General features: G+C 34.4%; 1 protein-coding gene and 1 long non-coding RNA gene across 2 annotated transcripts in view; both read right to left on the bottom strand.

Moving 5' to 3' along the window:
- The window catches only part of LOC119635613 (obscurin), a 48,977-nt gene extending 30,124 nt beyond the window's left edge, over positions 1-18,853 (bottom strand). Inside the window, exons 1-5 of the mRNA XM_038030495.1 lie at positions 18,745-18,853; positions 6,292-6,407; positions 6,056-6,214; positions 5,828-5,998; positions 4,970-5,135 (exon numbers count right to left, since the gene is read on the bottom strand). Of these exons, the coding sequence (XP_037886423.1) occupies positions 4,970-5,135; positions 5,828-5,998; positions 6,056-6,214; positions 6,292-6,407; positions 18,745-18,753 (621 nt within the window). The 5' untranslated portion in view covers positions 18,754-18,853. The remainder of the gene's footprint in view (positions 1-4,969; positions 5,136-5,827; positions 5,999-6,055; positions 6,215-6,291; positions 6,408-18,744) is intronic.
- Positions 18,854-18,953: 100 nt separating this feature from the next.
- Positions 18,954-19,799, bottom strand: LOC119635621. The gene is made up of 2 exons (XR_005247090.1): positions 19,219-19,799; positions 18,954-19,135 (listed from the first exon to the last, which is right to left on the bottom strand). It is a non-coding gene; the product is annotated as an uncharacterized LOC119635621 (long non-coding RNA).
- Between the last annotated feature and the right edge of the window lie 1,036 nt (positions 19,800-20,835).

Below are 20,835 nucleotides of genomic sequence, written 5' to 3'. Positions count from 1 at the left end.
TATATATATATATATATATTCATATATAGATATATATATGCATGTATATATATAAGGTCCCGAGTTATAGATATTAATTGAGATATGGAAGTTTTGAGTGTACAGATGGTTAGAGATATATAGAGATATATACGTTTGTCGGTACAGATGGACATATATATATAGTCGAAACTTTTTTCTTTATTTTATCGATCCGCACACACATACAATATTTTAGCGCGACACGTACACTAGAACGTCTAAAGAGTGACTAAAATGTTAGAACTTTGAAAAAGCTTCAGATTTTCGGTGGAAATCTAAATTTAAATGAATTTCATGTGTGGTCGCACTTTCGCTCTATTTTATAAAAATTTATATGTTTTTCTTTTTTTTACATTTTCATTTTTGTTTTGTTTTTTTTTTTTTGCTTTTTTTTGTATTTTCAGAAAAATTTAATTTAATAGCAAATTTAAAAACAACAATTTGACAATTTGCAAGCATATGAATATATTTTCCGCTTTTAAATATTTACAAGATGCAATAATTAATATTATTAATGAACTAATGAATAAAAAAAGGTAATTAAAAAAATTTATCTTATTTTAATTAAATTTAATATTTTTTTTTTTTTTTTTAATTTTATGCCATTTCTCAAATTTTTTGAATTACAGCCGCTTTAAAGCTTTTGAGATTACGAAAACTTTCTTTAACATAACTACAAAAAAAAGTTTCCTGTAACAAGCATGAGTGCTTGCAATTGTGGTAGATCGTTATTTTACATTATACTATAGATCCCTTTGCCATTTTCATGCAACTTTTGTTATTACTAAACTTGCTAGTAGACAGCAAATGTAAATGTCTCTTCCTAAGCAATTGAACACTTAACTGTTGTATGTATGTATGTGTGTCTGTGTATATATGTATGCGTTTTTTTTTTTTGTTTTTCTTCCCTTTACAGCATGTTCTCTACAGGCAGTAAATAAACGGAAAGCTTTCATTGCAAAATTCACTTTAAGAAAACAAAAGTCATCATCATTTCGCAAATGTTCGCCGCAATACCTCTTAAGACAGCAATAGAAACATTGCATTAAACAAAAACAGACACGCACAAGAAATTTCTGTTATGCTGTTTATAAAATCATTCGAATTGTAGGTCAATTTATCGATAGAACTAAAGAAACGATTATATTCTAAAAAATACAATAGATGCTCGATGCTTAGCTAATGAACTTGAACTTTTCATTCATTAATTCATCGATAATATGCCAACTAGAGAGGTAGTTGAATATGTTGTCGAAATTATGAAATTAAATTCATTTTCATATCAAGATAAAAAGATTTTCATGTTTATTTATGCCTGTTATTCAATACATAAGAGATATATTAATTTTATCCTTTTGCTTTGAGAACCTCCCAAAAATATGCTCGAAAAGTGCTTATGTGTGCTATAAAACTCCGTAAAGTATATGTATCTAGTTGTGTTTATAGGATGAGTAATTTTGCACCGTACATCACTTTATATGGATGCAAGCAATATACAGAAGAATTTGGGAAAAACCCTTTTTTTCCTATTAGGATTGATTCAGAATCACTTTTTGAATTCATCTAAGACTATCTGTCCGCGTGACCGCCTGTCTGTTCATCCATCTCTGCGTTAGTCCGTCTGTCCGCCCGTCGGGTTATCCGTCTAACCGCCTTTCTTAAAGACCTATTTTGGTCCATCGATGGCCCACGCTATTGGAAGTGTTTCGGATGGGGCTACTTCCTGGACCATTGCCCATATGACGCCTTATTTTGAAATTATCTTATATAAATAACTATAGGGTGGTATAAGGAATTTAATGGTTGTACATGTCCTACTATAGTCTCTTTACTTTCTCTTTCCAAAGCTTCCATTTAACGGAGTTCAACAATTAAATTAAAAGTTTTTTTTGCACAAGCTTGTTCACCTTAGTCCGTGTAATTGGTCTGCAAAGTTTAGACGATTTTTAAATATATTATTTTAAAGCGATCCACAATTACCTTATAAGCAACGACTACGAAGCTTTGTCACCTTTTTATATATGTGTGGATAATACTACTTTTAAATATATTTTTTCATTCTTTGTGTTCTCTGAAGCTGAACTATTTAAGTTGTAAGAGATAACGATGTCACGTGCCAGAGTCATGTATAAATTTGTTCAACAGTTTGCAAACATTTTCCATCAAAATATGTCAAAAATTTCGCCTGCAGGTTGATTAGAAGAAAGCAAGACGGAATGACAGACGGACAGACAAGCTGTAGATCGGTATATTAAAAGGTGTCTGTTCTTCTGCGTGTTGCATACATTTGCATAAACTTAACATTCCTTGTACCACAAGTAATATAGGGTATAATAAATGATTCATTGCGCCAACCGAAGTGTTATAGAGTGATCGGAAAAGTGACCCAATCCGATATATTTTCACTAGTGTTCGTCCGTGAGTCAAAACCCATCAGTGCATCAAAAAGATCGCAAAAAAAAATAGATAAAAATCTTGACTCGAGCGCCTGCTTACGGGCATTTTGATTGATCCTGAAAAGCACAGCTGTTCTATTCCAATGCAACAAGTATAAAAACCATCAAAGCAAGATCACACATAAGTGTATTGAATTTTGTCGAGGATCTGCTTTCGTCAATTCGGTTGATTTTTTTTTCCTGAAACTTTTTCGAGTAAAATATTTCTTAGTCGTTCAGACCTATTCTGGCACGGAAGTGTCCTTGGATGATCAGAATTCACTTCGAGCCGTATATAAGGCCAGTAAAAAAGCCCGTAGTTGTCTCTCCCGCCACCTTTTATTTTTCTTTATCTTCTTCTTCTTCTTGTTAAGACTTAAAAAACTATTTTTTTTATTTTGCCAAACGTTTCCATCCAGATGGTTGCAATTATTATTAAAATTCATTTCATTCACAATATTTCACAGCGTAAGAATAGATATTACGCTAAATATAGAATGAAAATTAAAAATAATGAAAAATTTTTATAAAAACAAAATAAACCTTTAAATAAGTGAGAAAGACATTTATTCGCTTCAAAATGAATCTTAGATACCCATCATCTAGAGAAGATCTATGAAAATCTTGTAGCGTTTTCCTTTTCTATTCTTTAAGCTTTTCCTTTGCTTTACGTCTCGACATTAAGTCTATTCGTCCGCTTTTCCTGATCTAAACTTTTTCAAGAATGACAGACTAATATATATTTGTGATATTAATCGATTAAAAAGAAAACAAAATAGCCTGCGATTGTGATGATCTTTGACAATCACTATGACTGACTGTACACAAATCTACTTTTCGTCACTTCATAAGTAAGTGGATTGATAGAGAAAGGAAACGACTGACGCAAATGGCTAAAACAACTTGAACGCTCATGCTTACGCTAACAAGAATGTGTCTAATCTATTAAGAATTTGTCCTTACAGCCATTCCGGCCATTTTCAACTTAAACAAAAATGAAAACTAATTTTTGAAAATTTGAAACAACTTTGTCTGCAATATCTCGTAGCTAATTATTAAAATCGTGGAAGTCGAAAAAATCGAAGACACGTTATTAACTCTTTGCATGCTTTGTACCGATCTTGAGCAATACAGCGCTCGGGAAATTGAGATGATTTGGAAGATTTTAAAAGCTGCCCGTGTTAAGAGTTCTAGTATACGAAAGCCGTATAGACGAAGCTCCAAATAAAAATATATGTGTGTTATACATGAGCAATCACTTAGAGGACGTCCCATGTACGTGTGGCAAGGTCAGGTTTAAAAAGAAGCGAAGGAAAAAAAGGAGACAGGAAAATGGTCGCAGCCTAGTGGGTGTGCGGTCGTTGTGAACATTCACTAGAACTTCGATCAACGTAAACTCTTCGGCGCTGAGGTTTGAAGCCGCAATTGCTAGCTAGGTAGTCACGATTCTTACGTACTCACCTACACGTGTGGGTAATTTAGACAATTCGTAGATAGAGAGAATATATATGTTAGGTCATATAAAAAGCCTTTGCGGTTTTTCCGCGGGATGGCGTTAATGCCTATATACCGGGCGACAGTCACCAGATTGTCTTAAACGAACAGGTGCTTAAAAAGTGACATTTCGGCTTGCATTTTTTGTGCAGATAGTTTTCTAATTCTTTAATCGTGCAAAGTGCACAGTGCTGTAAGTAAACGAAGGACTCAACAGCGGCATGCTTGATTCTGTTCCGAAACTTTCGATGCCAAAGATGCACCTCGCTCCAGTCGACGAAGTCGATGAAATTTTGCTACTTGTGGAATAACACCAGTAAGTAAGCTGTCAGAAATAGGAAAGCCACTAGACATCAACCCCCTGACAGTTTAGTATCATTTAAAAAGGGCAGGCTACAAAATGGAACTGGAAATCGCGTAAAAAACCGCAAAGCCTTTTAAGGTGACCTATAAGATCATATAGATAGGTAGGAAGTGGCCGCAGTCTGGACTAGGTTAACCAAATCGGTAATTGCTATAGCTCTACTTGTCGAATAGTGCACCGCATCGCACTCACTATGACAACTGATCAATCATAATTAAAGTATGGTCTACCGTACTGGGAATTAAATTGAACTCGGCACCTCTAACTTGATAATCGCGCTTTTTAACTATTTCGCTACGCGACATGCAATGTGTAACTTAAACTAACTGAACCAATATTTCGAACTTGCATCAAATTTACGTTTAGACTCTACTGAATAATCTACAAAAATGAATGACAATCTTGAGGATAGATCAACTAAAACCCATGTGAACGCTTTCTCATCACTTTAGGGATTATGGTTAGTGTAATAAATGGAGCGTTCAATTAAAAGTTGCAAATACTATAATATATATGTCGCGGTTGTTCACTTCATAAGACAGTTTGAAACAAATCAATAGACTGACGAGTAAAACCCTCAACTTATTATGGGCGGTAAACGGTTGGCCAACAGATCTTTTGCGCAAAAACCAAAAAAAAGAAAAGAGGGAATTACCTGGAAAAATGTATACGCCTCCTTATTAGAGGACAAGTATTCTTGGGCAACTGGTTCGGTTTTGCAGTATTTCACATGCATATCAAAATCTCTTTCCAAACGTAAAAATGTCTTAACCACCATACTCGGCTTATCAGCGTAATATTTTACACCATCAATGAAAACCCTGGAAAGGAGAAAAGTTTTAATAAAACGAATTGATATTTTTTAAATTTAAAATTTTTAAAACTTTTTGAAAATATATGTGTTTTATGGGAAGCAGTAATGTGGGCGTAGTAGAAGTGCTTGAATAGAATCTACTAAACGGCTAAAGCATTCCATTAAAATATGTTGGAAAATTACGACAAGAACAACAACAAAATACATTGGATAGGTTTTGTATACCACAACGGACAGACGGACAGACGGACAGAGGGACAGATAGACTTAGGAGATCGATAGATGTACGATGGAAACGATGAGTCTATCTCAAGCCGTTCGTTCACGCAAACACAACATACCTCATACTATCAGTGATGCAGGGTATGATCAGTTAAAAAAGAAATAGGATTGTCAAATCCGGACCAAGTAATGCAGCTTAGCTTTAGCCTGTTAGCTTTAAGGCGAATTTTGTATAATCATCACTGTAGAATATTCAGCATATTCTGTTTTATATTACCCGTCACCCTTCAGACAATGTGCGGTAAAACGGAACAGGCGGAAATGCTTAAATACACTCCGAGTCCCACGAATCAATGACGTACTTTAAGTTCTGTGTCGGATTTCCCTTCTAGCGCACCAATATTATTAATATCTTGCCATGGTAAAATGGGTCCTTATTACTACGCTTACTGCTGTTGGCTTACTACCTTAACTTACATGTTATGGAATTCAGCGATTTGTTGGAAATTACCAAATATTACATCTTTACTATCGCGTACGGTCCGTGGAGCGGTGGCGGCATCAACAGCTTTAATATAGCGATCGACTACATGTTGCAAATCTTTGCTGAATTCCTCTTCGGTTTCTATCAGCTCGCGTATAACGGCTCTATGACAAAGGAACAATGATAAGAATGATGAGAAAGTGAGAGAAAGTTATCCATACTTTTTTTGTAACTCAGCGGTCTCTTTGTCATTGCCATCAAGTACGGTACTGAAATCACTCGTTTCCAGTATATCTTTCGGGACCCATCCTTGTTTAAGAGAATCGCTACCAAAAACTCTTACCAAATATTTAGTTGTGGAATCGGCTTCGTTAACGTTTCTTCAATGAACACAAGAAAGGATTCATTAAAAAAGAATTTGACATGTTGTCCTCTAATTGTACATAGAGACACTTACTTTTTAGTTTCTTCTTGCGAAGTTTTTAGCACTTCAACTATATCACCACGTGAAAGCGTCACAGAGTCAGCAGATTCAGCTTTGAAATCTTTATTAACTATTAAAATATCAAATGCCTGGAAGAAAAAAAGGAAAACAAAAAATAATAATAGAACGATAAAGAAATAAATGGTGAGCAGGAGATATAAAGTGTTCAATACCTTTCTCCTGCACATAATAGAAACAGTTGCATTAAAAAACCGAACAAAAAAAATTTTAGTCGGATAAGGGCTAACAAAGAAAATTCTTTATTTATCATGCCCTACAAAAGTTGTGGTACAAAGTCCTATTAAGTTCAAAATCGGATTCAGAATCACTCTCTGAATTTTATCTAAGCTTGCCTGTCCGTCCATCCATCTGTTCGTTTTCCTGTCTTGTCTTCTTGTGTTCAATTTGCACCGCGTAATTTTGGAACTATTTTGATGAAATTCGATGTAAGGTCAAAGGCTTTTGAAAATGGTTCCGATCGGACCATTTTTCGGATCACTTTGAAAAGCTGTTATATGACCAAATTTAGATTGAACCGTGGGCCGTCATAATGTTTTCACTTGTTTTGATATGGCCTATGGAGCGTGCAGAATGTTGATCGATGTGATCCAAATTTAGCAAAATTAATTTTCGTGTCATTGACTTTTTTACTATGCAAGTACTTTTATCATAAAGACTAAAACAAAGACAGACATTGAGATAAATTACCATACAAAAGCTTAATTTTGAAGAGAATTCTATTACATTTTGGCGCCCGAAAAATAGATCTACGTGGTCCAACCTTTAATTTCTATGTCAAATCACTGTTAGGCACTGAATTTCATCACAAAATATTAATAAATAAATCCTGTTGTTGTGTGAGTGCTTACTCTAGATGAGAATCCCTACGCGGTGGGGCACAAAAAGGTTCAAATTTAGTGCACTTGATTTTTGTCTCAGATTGTGAACGAATTCTCATTATGAATATTAAAAAAATTAATTGATATCCTCATGTATAAGACGCCCCCCAAAAGGTCCGGCCATCCGATCCAAATTTTTCACTTCAATTTAGTATGGCGATATACTATTACCTAGTAATTGTTGTACAGCTATCTTTAAAATTACAAAAGGCCTTATGTGGCGATTTCAATAATTTATATTCAAAAATGTTCAAACAAAAGCAAATTTCGATAAACTATCTCAAAACTTTCTATAGCAAGAAGACGATACTCTGTCTTTGGTAGAGGCGAGAAAGGTGTGGGCTACCACCAACAAAGATATCAAAAAAAAAAAAAAACCACAGCAAAAAAGCACTTTTTTATCCATACCGCAAAACCGTTTTACGAAATGTTGAAATCACTCAACTGGGAAATTCTAGTCCATGCTGTTTACTCACCAAACGCGATCGCATCCAGTTACCATTCTAGTTCGAGACGACTCGATGGCTCGCGACATATATTAGTTTGGGGAAAAAGAAATCCATTATTTTTTCGGTAGATGGCTGGTTCCGATACTGTAACAGCCAATTATGTGCAATTTTGGTTTCGTAGATTCGAAAATGTCGATAAAATCGGAGAAATGATCGAAGTTGACCGGCATGTTAGCAGTCGTAACATCGCCCAGGAGCTAAAAATCGACCATAAAACAGTTTTAAACCATTTACACAAAGCTGGATTCAAAACGAAGCTCGATGTTTGGGTGCCACACCAATTAACAGAAAAAAAACATGATGGATCAAATTTCCATCTGCGAAACCTTGGCCAAACGGAATGAGATGGACCCATTTCTTAAACGGATGGTGACTGGAAATGAGAAATGGATCACATACGATAACCCTGTGCGAAAACGATCCTGGTCAAAGAGCGGTGAAGCACCTCAAACGGCCAGGAAGGTTTTGCTATGCATTTGGTGGGACTGGAAGAGGATTATTTGTTATGAGTTGCTTCCATATGGCCAAACGCTAAATTCTGATCTCTACTGTCAACAACTGGACCGTTTGAAGATAGCGATTGACTAGAAACGGCCAGAATTGTCCAACAGGAGAGGTGTCATGTTCCACCAGGACAACACGAGGCCACACACATCTACACTGACTCGCCAGAAACTTCGGGAGCTTGGTTGGGAAGTTTTAATGCATTCGCCATACAGTCCGGACTTGGCACCAAGCGATTATCATCTTTTTCTTGCATTGCAAAATTTCTTTAATGATAAAAAATTGGAATCTAGGGAGGATTGTGAAAATCGACTACTAGAGTTTCTTGCAAATAGAGACCAGGACTTCTATGAGAGAGGCATTTTGAAGTTACCTTTAAAATGGCAACAAATCATACAACAAAACGGTGCATATTTGACCCAAATCGGACAATCCGAAGCATGTTAAATAAAGTCCTGAAGTTCATATAAAAATAATGGATTTCTTTTTCCCCAGACTAATATTACTTCTTTGGTATTACGAATAGTGAATATTCCTCCTTTACACTAACGCTATAAAATGTATGTGTGCCCTACAGACAATCATTTAGAGAACTTAGATCTTTTAAATGAAACCCATTACATTTCTATGAAAGAGCAACAGAACTACAAAATATAGTTTAATACTCATATGATTTCATCTTTAATTATTAAATTCATCAAATTCGTATCATTACATGTTACGCAGAGAAGTGAGGCGAACTAAAAACACATCATTTTGGCGATGTTTTTGTTCGTTCAAGAGAAGAACAGGGTGCGAGCCCCCTGTATTAAAATTCGCTAACGCTTTATCACTTTAGGAGCACCACAATCCTTCCGACAACAACAAACAACAAACTGCGTACAAATTCCTCGTAATAATTTCTAGCTAATAAAGTAGAAAAATGGAAAGATTACCGAGAATATGCCAGCAGGCATGAGTGCGGGACTTCACCAGGGAATTGATGATAACAAGCTTTAGCAGAAGGTTCCAACAAAGCAAGCGTCATAAGGTACAAAGGAAAGCAAAATATCGCATTATGTCGAGTAAAAGTTGATAATGTCGTAGATGAAGTAAATGATTTCAATGAAAAACCGCTTATTTACTTTAAAACAACTAAAAGAGATGATGTGCTGTTCAAGGAAAATTTCTAAAGCCTTTAAGATGTTTACTCGTTAATTCATTGTCCTTTTATAAGTTTCAACATTTATACCCATCACTGTAAGATGGGGGTATACTCATTTTGTTTTTTCCCATAATGTATGTAACATCTAAAAGGAAACTTCAGAGACCCTATAAAGTATATATATATATATATATTCTTGATCAACGTGAAATTCTGAATTGATTCTGAGCTTTGTCTGTCCGTCGGTGTGGTGCGTGTTGTTCGCACTGTCCTAAATATCGACTTCAAATTTAGTAGGAACATTGGAAATTTATGCACGCATTGTTGGCATTAAAAATGGACCAAATCGGTCGGAGAGGAAGCGCGCAGTTAAGCGTAAACTGAACGCAACTCAGTTTTTTTAACAAAAATTTTTGGATTTTTGCGCGTTACTTGGAAATTATTAAAGTTAAAAGACTGAAATTTTCCACATTTATGTTACGAAACACTTTACTCTTTAGGCCCAAAACGGAACCAATCGGCCATGCCCACTCAAAATTAGAAGTGAGTAAATTTTGTTTTTTCCCTTTGACGAGGTTTTGTGTGTGTTTATCATAATGCGAACAAGACTGAATGTTTAAAACTATTTTGCACACTCCTTAAATGAAGATATATTATCTGAAGTGTGTAAAGTTATATTTAAAAATAACTATCAAAGACACAAACTAAAATTTTTTTGCAGACTCTGTAATGCCGTTAACAGAATTCTGTTAAACGGAGTCTTGCAAGTCTTACTTGTTTTCTTTTTTTTAATATTTTGCTTGACACATTCTTACCTGTATATAATTAAGAAATCGGCATCAAACCGTATACATTTGCTATTAGAAGTTAAGTAACTATTACGAGAGGGATCAAACATCATTAAATTATCAATAAATCAATAATAAATCATTGCAAGATCTGCATATCAAGTCATATCATTTACAGGCATTCTTCTATAAAAAAATAACCAATACTAATGCAAAACATGAACAATTTCGCTATAAACGAAAAACATCTGTTTTAATTTCTGCAAAGACGAGGACCTATGTATTTTGTTGTTGCCAAGACCACATGTTGCATACAAAAACATCTGTTTTTATTTCTGCAAAGACGAGGGCCAGTTCTTTTTTTGACAAGAACTTGGCGTTCGAGGACAAAAATATTAAATTATTTAGGAAAAAAGTTTGGCCATTGTTAATTCTTAACTTTCAAGAACAAATATCTTGAAATGTCTTCTCGGGATTCGGACTTCGAAGTCTCGATATCTGAATCTGAAGATGACGAGGACAACTTAAAGGCTATTTATACTAGCCGAGAAGCCTTAATCTTTATTGTCGATGCCAATTTATATACGAAGAAGTCGTCTCGCTTAACAGTTGCTTTAAACACTGTACGCAGTGCTTTTCTTTCTGGATTATTGTTTCATGATAGAGATGTTATGAGTGTAGTGTTTGCCAATGCCAATGAAAATCGTCAGCCGTACGAATCGACCTGCTTAGAGGACATTAAAATGCTAGACAGTTGTTCTGTGTTTTTTCCGGTACGTCAACTTACTAAAGGCGCAATTGATCATTACTTACGTCAAAACATTAAACAAACAAGTTAATCGAGTAAATAACTTGCAAGATCCTGGCATGATGTTTTTCGGTTTCCAATCAAAAATGAGCTCACAAAAATTGTTTACTGTAAACTATGCAATTTTGTGTATCCGGATGAGCGACGCATTTTGGGATCGAAAAGGGTCTTTCGCACATTATGGAAGCGTTGCCGCGCTCGCCATATGTTTATTTATGAGCAAACGTAAATCTATGCCTCGCTATGTTGCTTTGGTTCCCGTCACTCGCGAGGACGCAACAAACAGTTCTCCGTATTCCTGGCTGGCGAATAATGGTTTCAAAATTGTTAATTTACCTTACGCTTCCTATGTAAGGCATGTGGATTTTAAGTGCCCCAATTCATTGGAAAATCATGCCAGCGACGAAGGAGTAGCAATCGGTGAGAAACTAATTCGTAAATTACACGTGAAATACAATCCATGTCTGTTGCGGAACCGTGAAATGGATCATCCGGAAGGTAAATTACTGGCCTTGGCATTCAATCAAAAATTTGAAACATTAGGTTCGCAATATTTTTCGATCTTCAATCACAAGAGACTGTTATTGGTGGACTATTATCGGAATTCGAAGAAATATTCGGTGAGAATGCAGAACCGGCTAAGAGAAGAACAGCCAGGAATTTGTCATTAGCCAGCAAAAAGCAAATGACCTAAACGGAGTCTTGCTCACGTAACGACTTTTTAAAATAAGATATTACGTATGAAATGATCGAAAAGGTGGCCCGATCCGTTTTTGGGCCAAAGCACGTTATCAAAATATCTCTCAAAATTGCAGCCTGTAGGTGTAAACACAAAGCAAGACTGGCAGACGGACGAACAGACTTGGACCGATTCAGAAAGTGATTCAGTATAATAGACGGTGGGTCCATCTTAATGTTGAACGCAACCCACAAAGTACTTTCCCAGAAGGGGTCAGAATTTGTGGCAAGGGTTTAACGTGGGTTCCTGACTGAAAGGCTTAACCCCACGGTGGCCCAAGCCACTTTTAAGCGTACTACGCCCCCTGGCGAGTTAGACAATCCCCACAGAGTAGGGGCCTAAACAGCACCAGAGTCCAGATCAGTTTATTGTGTATGGAACAATAAACCCCACTCTGGTGAATGGCGAGGCCTAGCTGCACTCAATTGTTCCATTTTAGCTAGGAACTCGCCAACCACAACCACCACGAGTACTCCCCGAAGGGCCGCACCCAAGCAGTCGGGACTCACAAATTGATCAACTGACTGCTTCCGCCATAAGGCTTCCACTGTGCTGTTGATCAATTACCACCATTACCCGCAGGCATCCGTGACATGTGTTCAAAAGTAAAAATAGGTAAAAGGGGAAAACTTATTCGTCATATTCACAAGGGGTCAGTGTGATGCTGGAGTTGTTTAGGACTTTTCCATGATATATATGACAATGGATGAAGCAGGCCATTCATCGCTACACTCCAGCGTCAGCCAGCCAAGTGGACAGCAAGCAGCGAAAGCCGTCCAAAAGGACCGAAAATCTATTGCCATTAAAAGAGGTGTAACTTAGAATGTCGGAAAATTTTTTTTTCTTAATTATCATTACAAGATCGAAAGTTTTACAATATAAATTAGCAAAAAAAAAAAGTGGGAACATGTGTCAGCCAGATTGGATTAGATGATATTATGATGACTCACAACTATAATCAAAGTTGTGTTGTCGTCGTCAGTTCACAACACTTGTTATGATAGCCTCTTGAATTCTTGTGTCGTCAATTAATTGTGATTTTCATTGCTTACAACTTAACGTCAGATACTTTTCATGCTATTATAGTTCTCACAACAGTCTCAAAGAAAGTCAGTGTACTGTTGTCGATTTACATAAGTCTTTACAACTGATTCAATTGTCGCTAATAAAACTCTAATGTAACAAATATGCGGAAAAATAAAATGGAAAAAAAGTACGTAATAAAAATTGTATGTTTTGTAAAAATTATACATAAAAATAATTTACTTATAGTATTAAAATTACAAACAAAAAGCAATTCAAAGCTATGGTAGAATGGATGAAACAACATCCGGACATAGCTAAAGGCAAGGGACCCTATGGGCCAAATAAGTGTCAATTGAAAGAGAAAATGGAAGAGTTGGCTTTCGAAATTAACGCTTATGGACCGCCTATACGCTTGCCTGAAGAATGGCTAAGGATATGCATTTCAATTCCATCGCATACCTTAGCGAAAATGAGTAAATTGCAATTGAAATTTATTCGTATGCTAAATCTATGTGGAAACCGCTTTTGTGAACTAGCAGCAGTAAAAGTTGAATTTGAAAAGTCTTTAGGCACACTTCTATGTTTGAAAAAGGTTATCCACGTGAACAGCGCAATATTCGCGATTATAAAATTTCTTAATTTCTTTTATTTTACAAGTTAGCCTAAAATTAGACTGCCACAATTTTTATTATCAAATTAAACAACGCCCTCGCTAAATTCCCTGTTGAAAGGCAAAGCACAGAGTCGCTTATAATAAATAAATGGTTAAAAGCCCAACTTAACCACTTAAATGTTAACGCTAATCAGCTATGTTAAACGCGCAACTTAACAGACCAGAAGGGTTCAACTCTGTAAAATAACATTATCTAACATTATCGACGGCTTAGCAAAAGCCGTCGGCAAAACAAAGGAAAACTTTGGGATATTTAGTAACTAATGTTTATTTATTTTTTATTAATAAATGTACGTTTTCATATAAAATTTCTTAATTTGTTCAATTTTCCAAATTCTACAATTTATTTAGTATCTAATGTTTCTTTATTCTTTTTTATAAATGTATGTTTTCATATAAAATTTCTTAATTTCTTTTATTTTACAATATTATTTATTAATAAATGTATGTTTTCATGCCTTTAATTAATATAAGGAACTTTTACTTTTGTATATACGGAGTAAATGGGCAAATAGACTACTTTTTCATTAAGAAAAGCATTTTTCAATGAATTATTAATTGCAAGAAGTATAAATGAAACAAACCGTCGTAAATGGAAAATTTTATTATCTCATGTAAATATTTTAGTAAAGTAACATAAAGTAAATAACAGCTTGCTGTGTTAAATTAAAATTGTCACTCAAACTGTTAAGCGCTTTTCAATGTAAACACTTAACGCGGCGTATGAGTAACGTGTACATATTAATAAATTTCCTAACATTACTCTCTTGTTTTTTTTCTTTGATGCAATTCGTTATTCTCCTCTTCTCTTTCTTTCTCCCTCTCTCTCTCTCTCTCTCTCGCTCGTTCTTTTTTCTTTTCCTTTATTGATTCTTTTATTTTACTATGAAGCTAGAACGTGACAAAATTTCGTCCAAGTTAAATATTAAAGCAGCGATAAAAGTGAACATTTTTCTCGCATGAGGTCTTTATGAAAAATTTCAAACATTACTTGAATATTAGTTACCTTGAAATAATTTGTTAATGCAAAATATACTTTGTTTGTTTGCAAATCAAAGATTTTTAAAAATTTTCTAAAATTGAAGGTGAAAGAAAAATATAAAAAGAAAAAAAATTTGAGTAAATATTTCAATACCATGTAATTAAAAGTGTGACTGATGCGCGTTCGCTTTCTATCACTTACTAAAGAGAGAGAGAGAGAGACATTAAAGGAACGCTATCTAGAAAGAGAAAGGGTGAGCAAGATTGTAAACACCATTAAGCGCATGCAGAAAACATAAAAGATGAATGAGTTTTTACGGCTGAAAAGTTTCGCGAGTGTCAACTGGCTGTCAACAAAATGTGTGGTGTGGGCTTGTAGCATGATTAAAATTGACTTATATCGCTAGCACGAAAGATAAGAAAAATGTGACCTAAGAAATACGATAAACAATCGACATTAACACTAATGCAATAACAAATTTAAAGAGCTGACTAAATCCCCTTCGATTCGCAGTCAGCTGGCAAGTCGAAAGTTCCTCCAAATCTATCGTAAAAATTTGCGTTATATGTAAGATTTTCCACACATTTGTAACTTAACTTACGAGGAAAAAGTATCAAAGGAGATTTAATCTCGTTTAGCCGCCAGCCCATTTGCTAGATTAGCTCCGCAAACTTTGATCTAGAAACTGGAGTTCGATATTGAATTTTACGAAGCCATCCTGTGTTTGCTACGGTCTCATTTCTTTTCACAGGATTATAAGCAGTTATATTGCGCCGTGGAAAATTTATGTTTCCAATGGAATTTAGAGAATGGAATTTCGAGATCCGAGATCTATAAGGTCATCGAAGACTTGCCACCTGCCCATCTGATGACGAAAGCAATAGTGTTGAAAAGTCGCTTACAACTTGAGATCAATCTAAAATTAACCTTTCGGGGAGTAGATGCCAACTTGCTTGCCTCGCAATGATAAAGGTATCGATAAAACCGAACCGAAGCAGGAATCATTATTTAAAGTGGAGAAATATAAAATTAGAAAAATATTAATACGCCTCATGCATCTCACTGTTCGCAAAATTTTTGCTGATGTTTTAAAAAATGCGTTCCCATCCACCGCGTTAGTGCGCACACCTCAGTTAATGCCAACGGCCCACCACTCTATTCGTCGTTTAAAGGTCGTAAAGATCCCTGTGGCATATTCTTTTTCCAAAAGCTCAAATTATTGCTGTATATAAACCGGTTAAAATTGAACGATAAACAATGTAATTCCAATTCTCTTTCCACCTCTATATCCAATCAACGTGGAAAAAATCAAGATTGAAGTATTTTAAAGAATCAGACTTTGGCCTACAATTGCAACATGTCACTGGATCGTTAAGAAATTTACCGCCCCGTTCGGCGATTGCGGACAAAATCTCACTAACGATTAAACATACAGTTTTTGAAAGTATAGAAAGGCTAAACCTATCAAATATTCAAAGCATCTTACCCCATGGACATCTTGAAAATACCTGTAGAACTTAAGATCAATAAAATATTTGAGTTTATTAAAGCTGCCAAATTAACCAGCTAATTTGTCTTTAAAAAAAAGAAGAAGAAAAACGAAGGTAGCTTAGTGGCTAGTGCTCATCTTACTTTTAGTTCTAGAATGTATTTCCTTGGTCTAAATAATTTACATACATATAATAATAATAAGTTTAGAATAAAATCAGGATAAATTTTAAGCAGACCATTCTCTGGGGACCGGCACTTGTTAAATTTGCTTACTTATTATGGTCGTCGACTGAAAATAAGTTTTATGAATCCATTCAAGCTTGTCTGTCCCTTTGATGCTTGGCTATGGACTTTTGCAGTCGCAAATTTTTGGTATATTTTGAAGGAATTCACTACACTAACGCCTTTCGATCCAACGACGAATACTTTTGAAAATGCAGTGACTGCTTGAAAACAATCTGCAAGTTTCAAAATGTCTTCACGAGAATTGCTGAGCGAAGTTATGTCGACCTGGTAAATAGATACGAAAAATGGTTGTTGGATGGACCTACTTTATGAACGCTTCCCATTAAATCATTTTTACGAAAAATAGGCGTTTATGTGTCAAAAGGGTCTAACTTTAAACATTTCCGCTAATCAATTTTTTAAACACATCTCTAATAAGAATTCTCATAAAAAGTAAGTCTTTTTGATAAAATTCATACGTTATCACTAAAATATATGACGGCTTGTATTAGGTTATGTTTTATAGAACTTGTAGTATAGAAGTATAGAATGTATGATATAATTACTATAGTCTTTGAGTACTTTTTCTCCTTTCCATATAAGCCCCGCTGGCTAAAGCTTACTTTGGCCGTAGTTAGAGCGAGTGCTTAGTCGGTTAACGCATAACACTTTCCGATCCACTAACTTGCCGCGGTCACCACCTCCCTGTCCCTTTCTCTTTCGTCACTTCTTTCCAATCGTAACCGCCTTCCACGGATAGGAGGCACCACCTAAGTGATTGGTCATATCAAAAAAAAAAAAATCGAGGCGCTACATAGGAGGCGAGACTGGCGACCCCGGCCTATAACTTGAAGTTTTCAACAATTTTGGAACTCAATGTAAAACGCTTTAACATCAATATACCTTCATATTTTTTAAATAGAGCAAAAGCCATTAAAAATCAATTTTTTCTTGTTTGGTTAATGGATGCTTTAAGCCTTTGAAAATTTTTTGCTTGAAATTTCGCGTTTTTCCGTAAGCAAAACGTCTTGGATGTAGCGATTAATGTTGCTATATGAACTTGTAATGACGGTACGACTAATATTCTAAAAATCATTAAAACTTTGAAGAATGATATTGATATCGGATCATACAATTTGTGCATCGAAGTCAACGCTAACCGGATCAAGGAAACTGAGCGTTCTTTGACGGGTGCTGCAAAACAGGATGATTGTAGCGTAGAATCTTCAAGAAAACAGATAGAGGAGAGATATTTGAGCTTGGAAGGGCACTTTTATGATCTTGCAATCGCAGGCTAATAGAGAAAATGAATAAAAAATCTATCTCAAGCAAATTCCCAAGTGAGACACATGCGATTCTTTTGTCTTTCCTTTGGTCGAAAAGTGCACTTTCCCACTCAACAACTCGCTAGCTACATAAAAATCAACATTTTCAAAAAACCCTACGTATTTCACTTAATAAAAGAATGTACATTAACTTCTTCTTTTTTTTTTTAAATCAACTTTGGACCAGTTATGTTGCTTGCCAAAGAGCCATTTGAACTGAGGTCGCCGCGGAGAATGGTTGCGGTGTTACCATTTTTTAATAATTTTCAAAATTACCTTAGGGTATGCTTAATAACCACCTCAAGCAATTATTGTTCTCCTAGCTTTGGTTCCATCCAAGAAGCTTTGGTTCTATCTATGGTCTACCCCATTAAGCAACTCCTATGATAGAGCAGAGTAAACGGAGTAATATGAATTAATTATTATTATTAAGGAAAAAGTATTATTAGAACTCGTTACAAACTCTACTCATTGCCAATTTAGCTGGTAGCGCTGCCTTGGCACTCTATTGGTCAAACACTTGATCGTTTGCTTAGTTTTATGGGAAAAATTCAACAAACATAAGTGACTCCTTACACTTTATACTTATACTTTATTGCGGAAGAGTAATTGTTCAGCATATCCATATATAGAATATAGGGTATGGGGTATAGAACCACATGTTGTGACTATAAGAGCTATCTTTCTCTCTCTGCTTCTCTATCGCTATATTCATTTCAGCGGCAAGAAAAATAAGTAAGCGATTGATGACTAGCGAAAGATTCACTCTAAGCCGAATATAATTTTTTCTTTTAGTTTACGGTTATTTTTGTAAAAAGCAAGAAAACATAAAAATAAACCAAAAAAAATAAATAAATAAATAAATAAATAAAAAGGGAGAAAAAAAATAAAATGCCCCCAAGAAATCTGTTCAACTTTTGGTCTACAAAAATCTCAAACAACAGCAACAACAGCGGTAATGCATTCCTAATGACATTTTTTTTTCTCGAAAATTTGTCTTCGAAAAAAAGTATTCTTTTTCCTTTATTTTTTTTTTTTTTTTTGAAGAAAGACAGATAGAAACAAATAAATCCTCACTGTGTCATTGGATCATTTTTATCTTAAACATCAGAGAAATTTTTATTAAAAGAATTTTTAGAAATACGAAAATAAATTTAATTAAAAACTATACACGTAAGTATGTATAGCCAGCTATATGACTACATACACGTATATATAATAAATAATCGCAAGAAATTGAGTTGTGAACGAAATTATGACAGAATTTATGAAATTTTTCAAAAAAAAAATAAAAAATTCATTAAATTTCTTACCGTTTCCATGTTTGACTGCCTTTTAATTAATATCCATTAATAAGTAAACATAGCAAAATAATTTTGTTTTTTTTTTTTAATAATTTTTTTTTTTTTTTAAAATAAAATTTTTTTTTGATTTTAAAAAAAAAAAAAAAAAAAAAAAAAAGAAAATGTTTCTCTTTAAAACTTAAACAAAAAAAATTTGAAAAAATTTTTTTATATTAATGTTTTTTTTTTTTTTTTTTTTTTTTTGAAAATTATGTAACACGAATTCTTGAGCACTTGAGAAACTTTTCAATTTCAAACAATTTGATATTTTATTAAAATATTTTCTTTCACGAGTTCACTTAAGAAGAATTTCTTTGAATTCTTTCCCTTGCACTTCGATTCGTTTTAAAATGTTCGTTCGCTAATCGTTTGAGTTGAATAAATTAACAGATCATTTTTTTCATAAAATTTTTTTCAAAAAAAAAATTTCATAATTTTTCTTACTCGCATGAATACCGTACAAAAAAAAAAAAACGGAAAGAAAAACCGTAATCTGCTGCGCGTTGCTTAGACGTGGAATTTAATTGTGTGCCACTCGATTCGATCGATCAATCGATTCTTTCAATTAATTGATATATTTTATCACAAACCGTTCAATAAACAGCCAAAAAAACAAGGAGAAACGAAAAAACTGAGAGCGAGAGACGGAGAGACAGACAGAGAGAGAGAAAACGCGAGAGACTTAACGTTAAATTTGAAAAAGTAACTGTCGCGCGCTATTCAATCACTAAACAATTAAACGACCAGACAATCCGTTTGATAGACTACTTCTGATGCAGTTTTGCAAGAGTTTACAGAAGCGATACAAAAGAAATGTAAAAGAAAAACATCTTTTCTTTCTTATTTTTGTTCTTCAGTTTGGTTTTATAAATAGCAGCAAAGTTGCGTTGTCGTTAGTTCTTTTTGGTGTTGTTGTAATCCCTCGTATAGCATAGTACACCGGGCGGTGCAGCAGCACATGCTGCGACGGCTAAAACAATTTCATGTGTGTTGCAATAAACCTATATCTACAAAACGCAAAAACGCACAACTATAGACACACATACACACACACACAATAATTTTTATATAAAAATTTCTTCTCTTTTATTTACACAAATATCCGCCAAATTTAAAGAAAATCCGTTTAATAATTTCCAAATGTAATAATCTCTGCGCATCGATACCTTTGAAATTTTAATTAAATTTAATTTTGAAAAATTCTTGTAATTATGACCTTGTAACTGACGGAAGCAACAAACTTAACATCATCATCATTATGATCGCTTTTAAAATATGGAATTGTTTGGCATATGTCTTTGCTTGTAGCACACATGTAGATACTTGTATGCTGAGCTGGCCGCACAACGATTAAACAGGAAAATAGTAAACAAAATGTTTTTCTTTTTTTTTTTTTTTTCTTTTCATTTTAATATGTTTAGTATACTTAGACTCATTTACATATACGGAGATATGTTTGTGTACACATATGTATATGTATATATGTTTCTATATAATAAACTGAGAACACCTGAGCAAGAGTACAAGCCTAAGATGATGAAAAAAAAAAATCTCACTTACTTAGAGCATTTTAAAATAATAAAAAAAAAAAAAAAACATTTTCCTCAATTGACACAAATAGGTCACAGTTTAGCCAACTGCTTGGAGAGCCAGATAAAAGTACCTAAACAAAATTTGCCTTGAATTACGTTTTTTATTAAATCAATCGGCTTGAGTAGTACCTTAAAATCTATTTTCACATTATACGCAGAGAAGCTTCAAAAGTTACCTAAAATGTTCCGAGTTATATTTTTCAGTTGGTCAATTTAGATCAGTTACCCATTAGCCCATAGTACGCCACTTACCTGAGTGGTACGAACAATTCAAACTTAATTTAAATTTAATAAAACCTGTCTTCAGAGTTTAGTCGCCCGTCTAAGAGAATGGGTTCTCAATTAATTTCTTTCCTAGTGTACACATTCCGTCATGTCTCCTGATTCCTTAAATGAATTTGATGAAAATATGAACATAAGGGAAAGAGAGAGAAAGAGAGAAAGATCTTCTGATATGCCGTGCGTAGTA

Source organism: Glossina fuscipes, unplaced genomic scaffold (assembly GCF_014805625.2).
Source record: "Glossina fuscipes isolate IAEA_lab_2018 unplaced genomic scaffold, Yale_Gfus_2 27, whole genome shotgun sequence".
Lineage (NCBI taxonomy): Eukaryota > Metazoa > Arthropoda > Insecta > Diptera > Glossinidae > Glossina > Glossina fuscipes.
The sequence above is the reverse complement of the archived record's forward strand: the minus strand, read 5'-3'. Positions and strand labels throughout refer to the sequence as shown.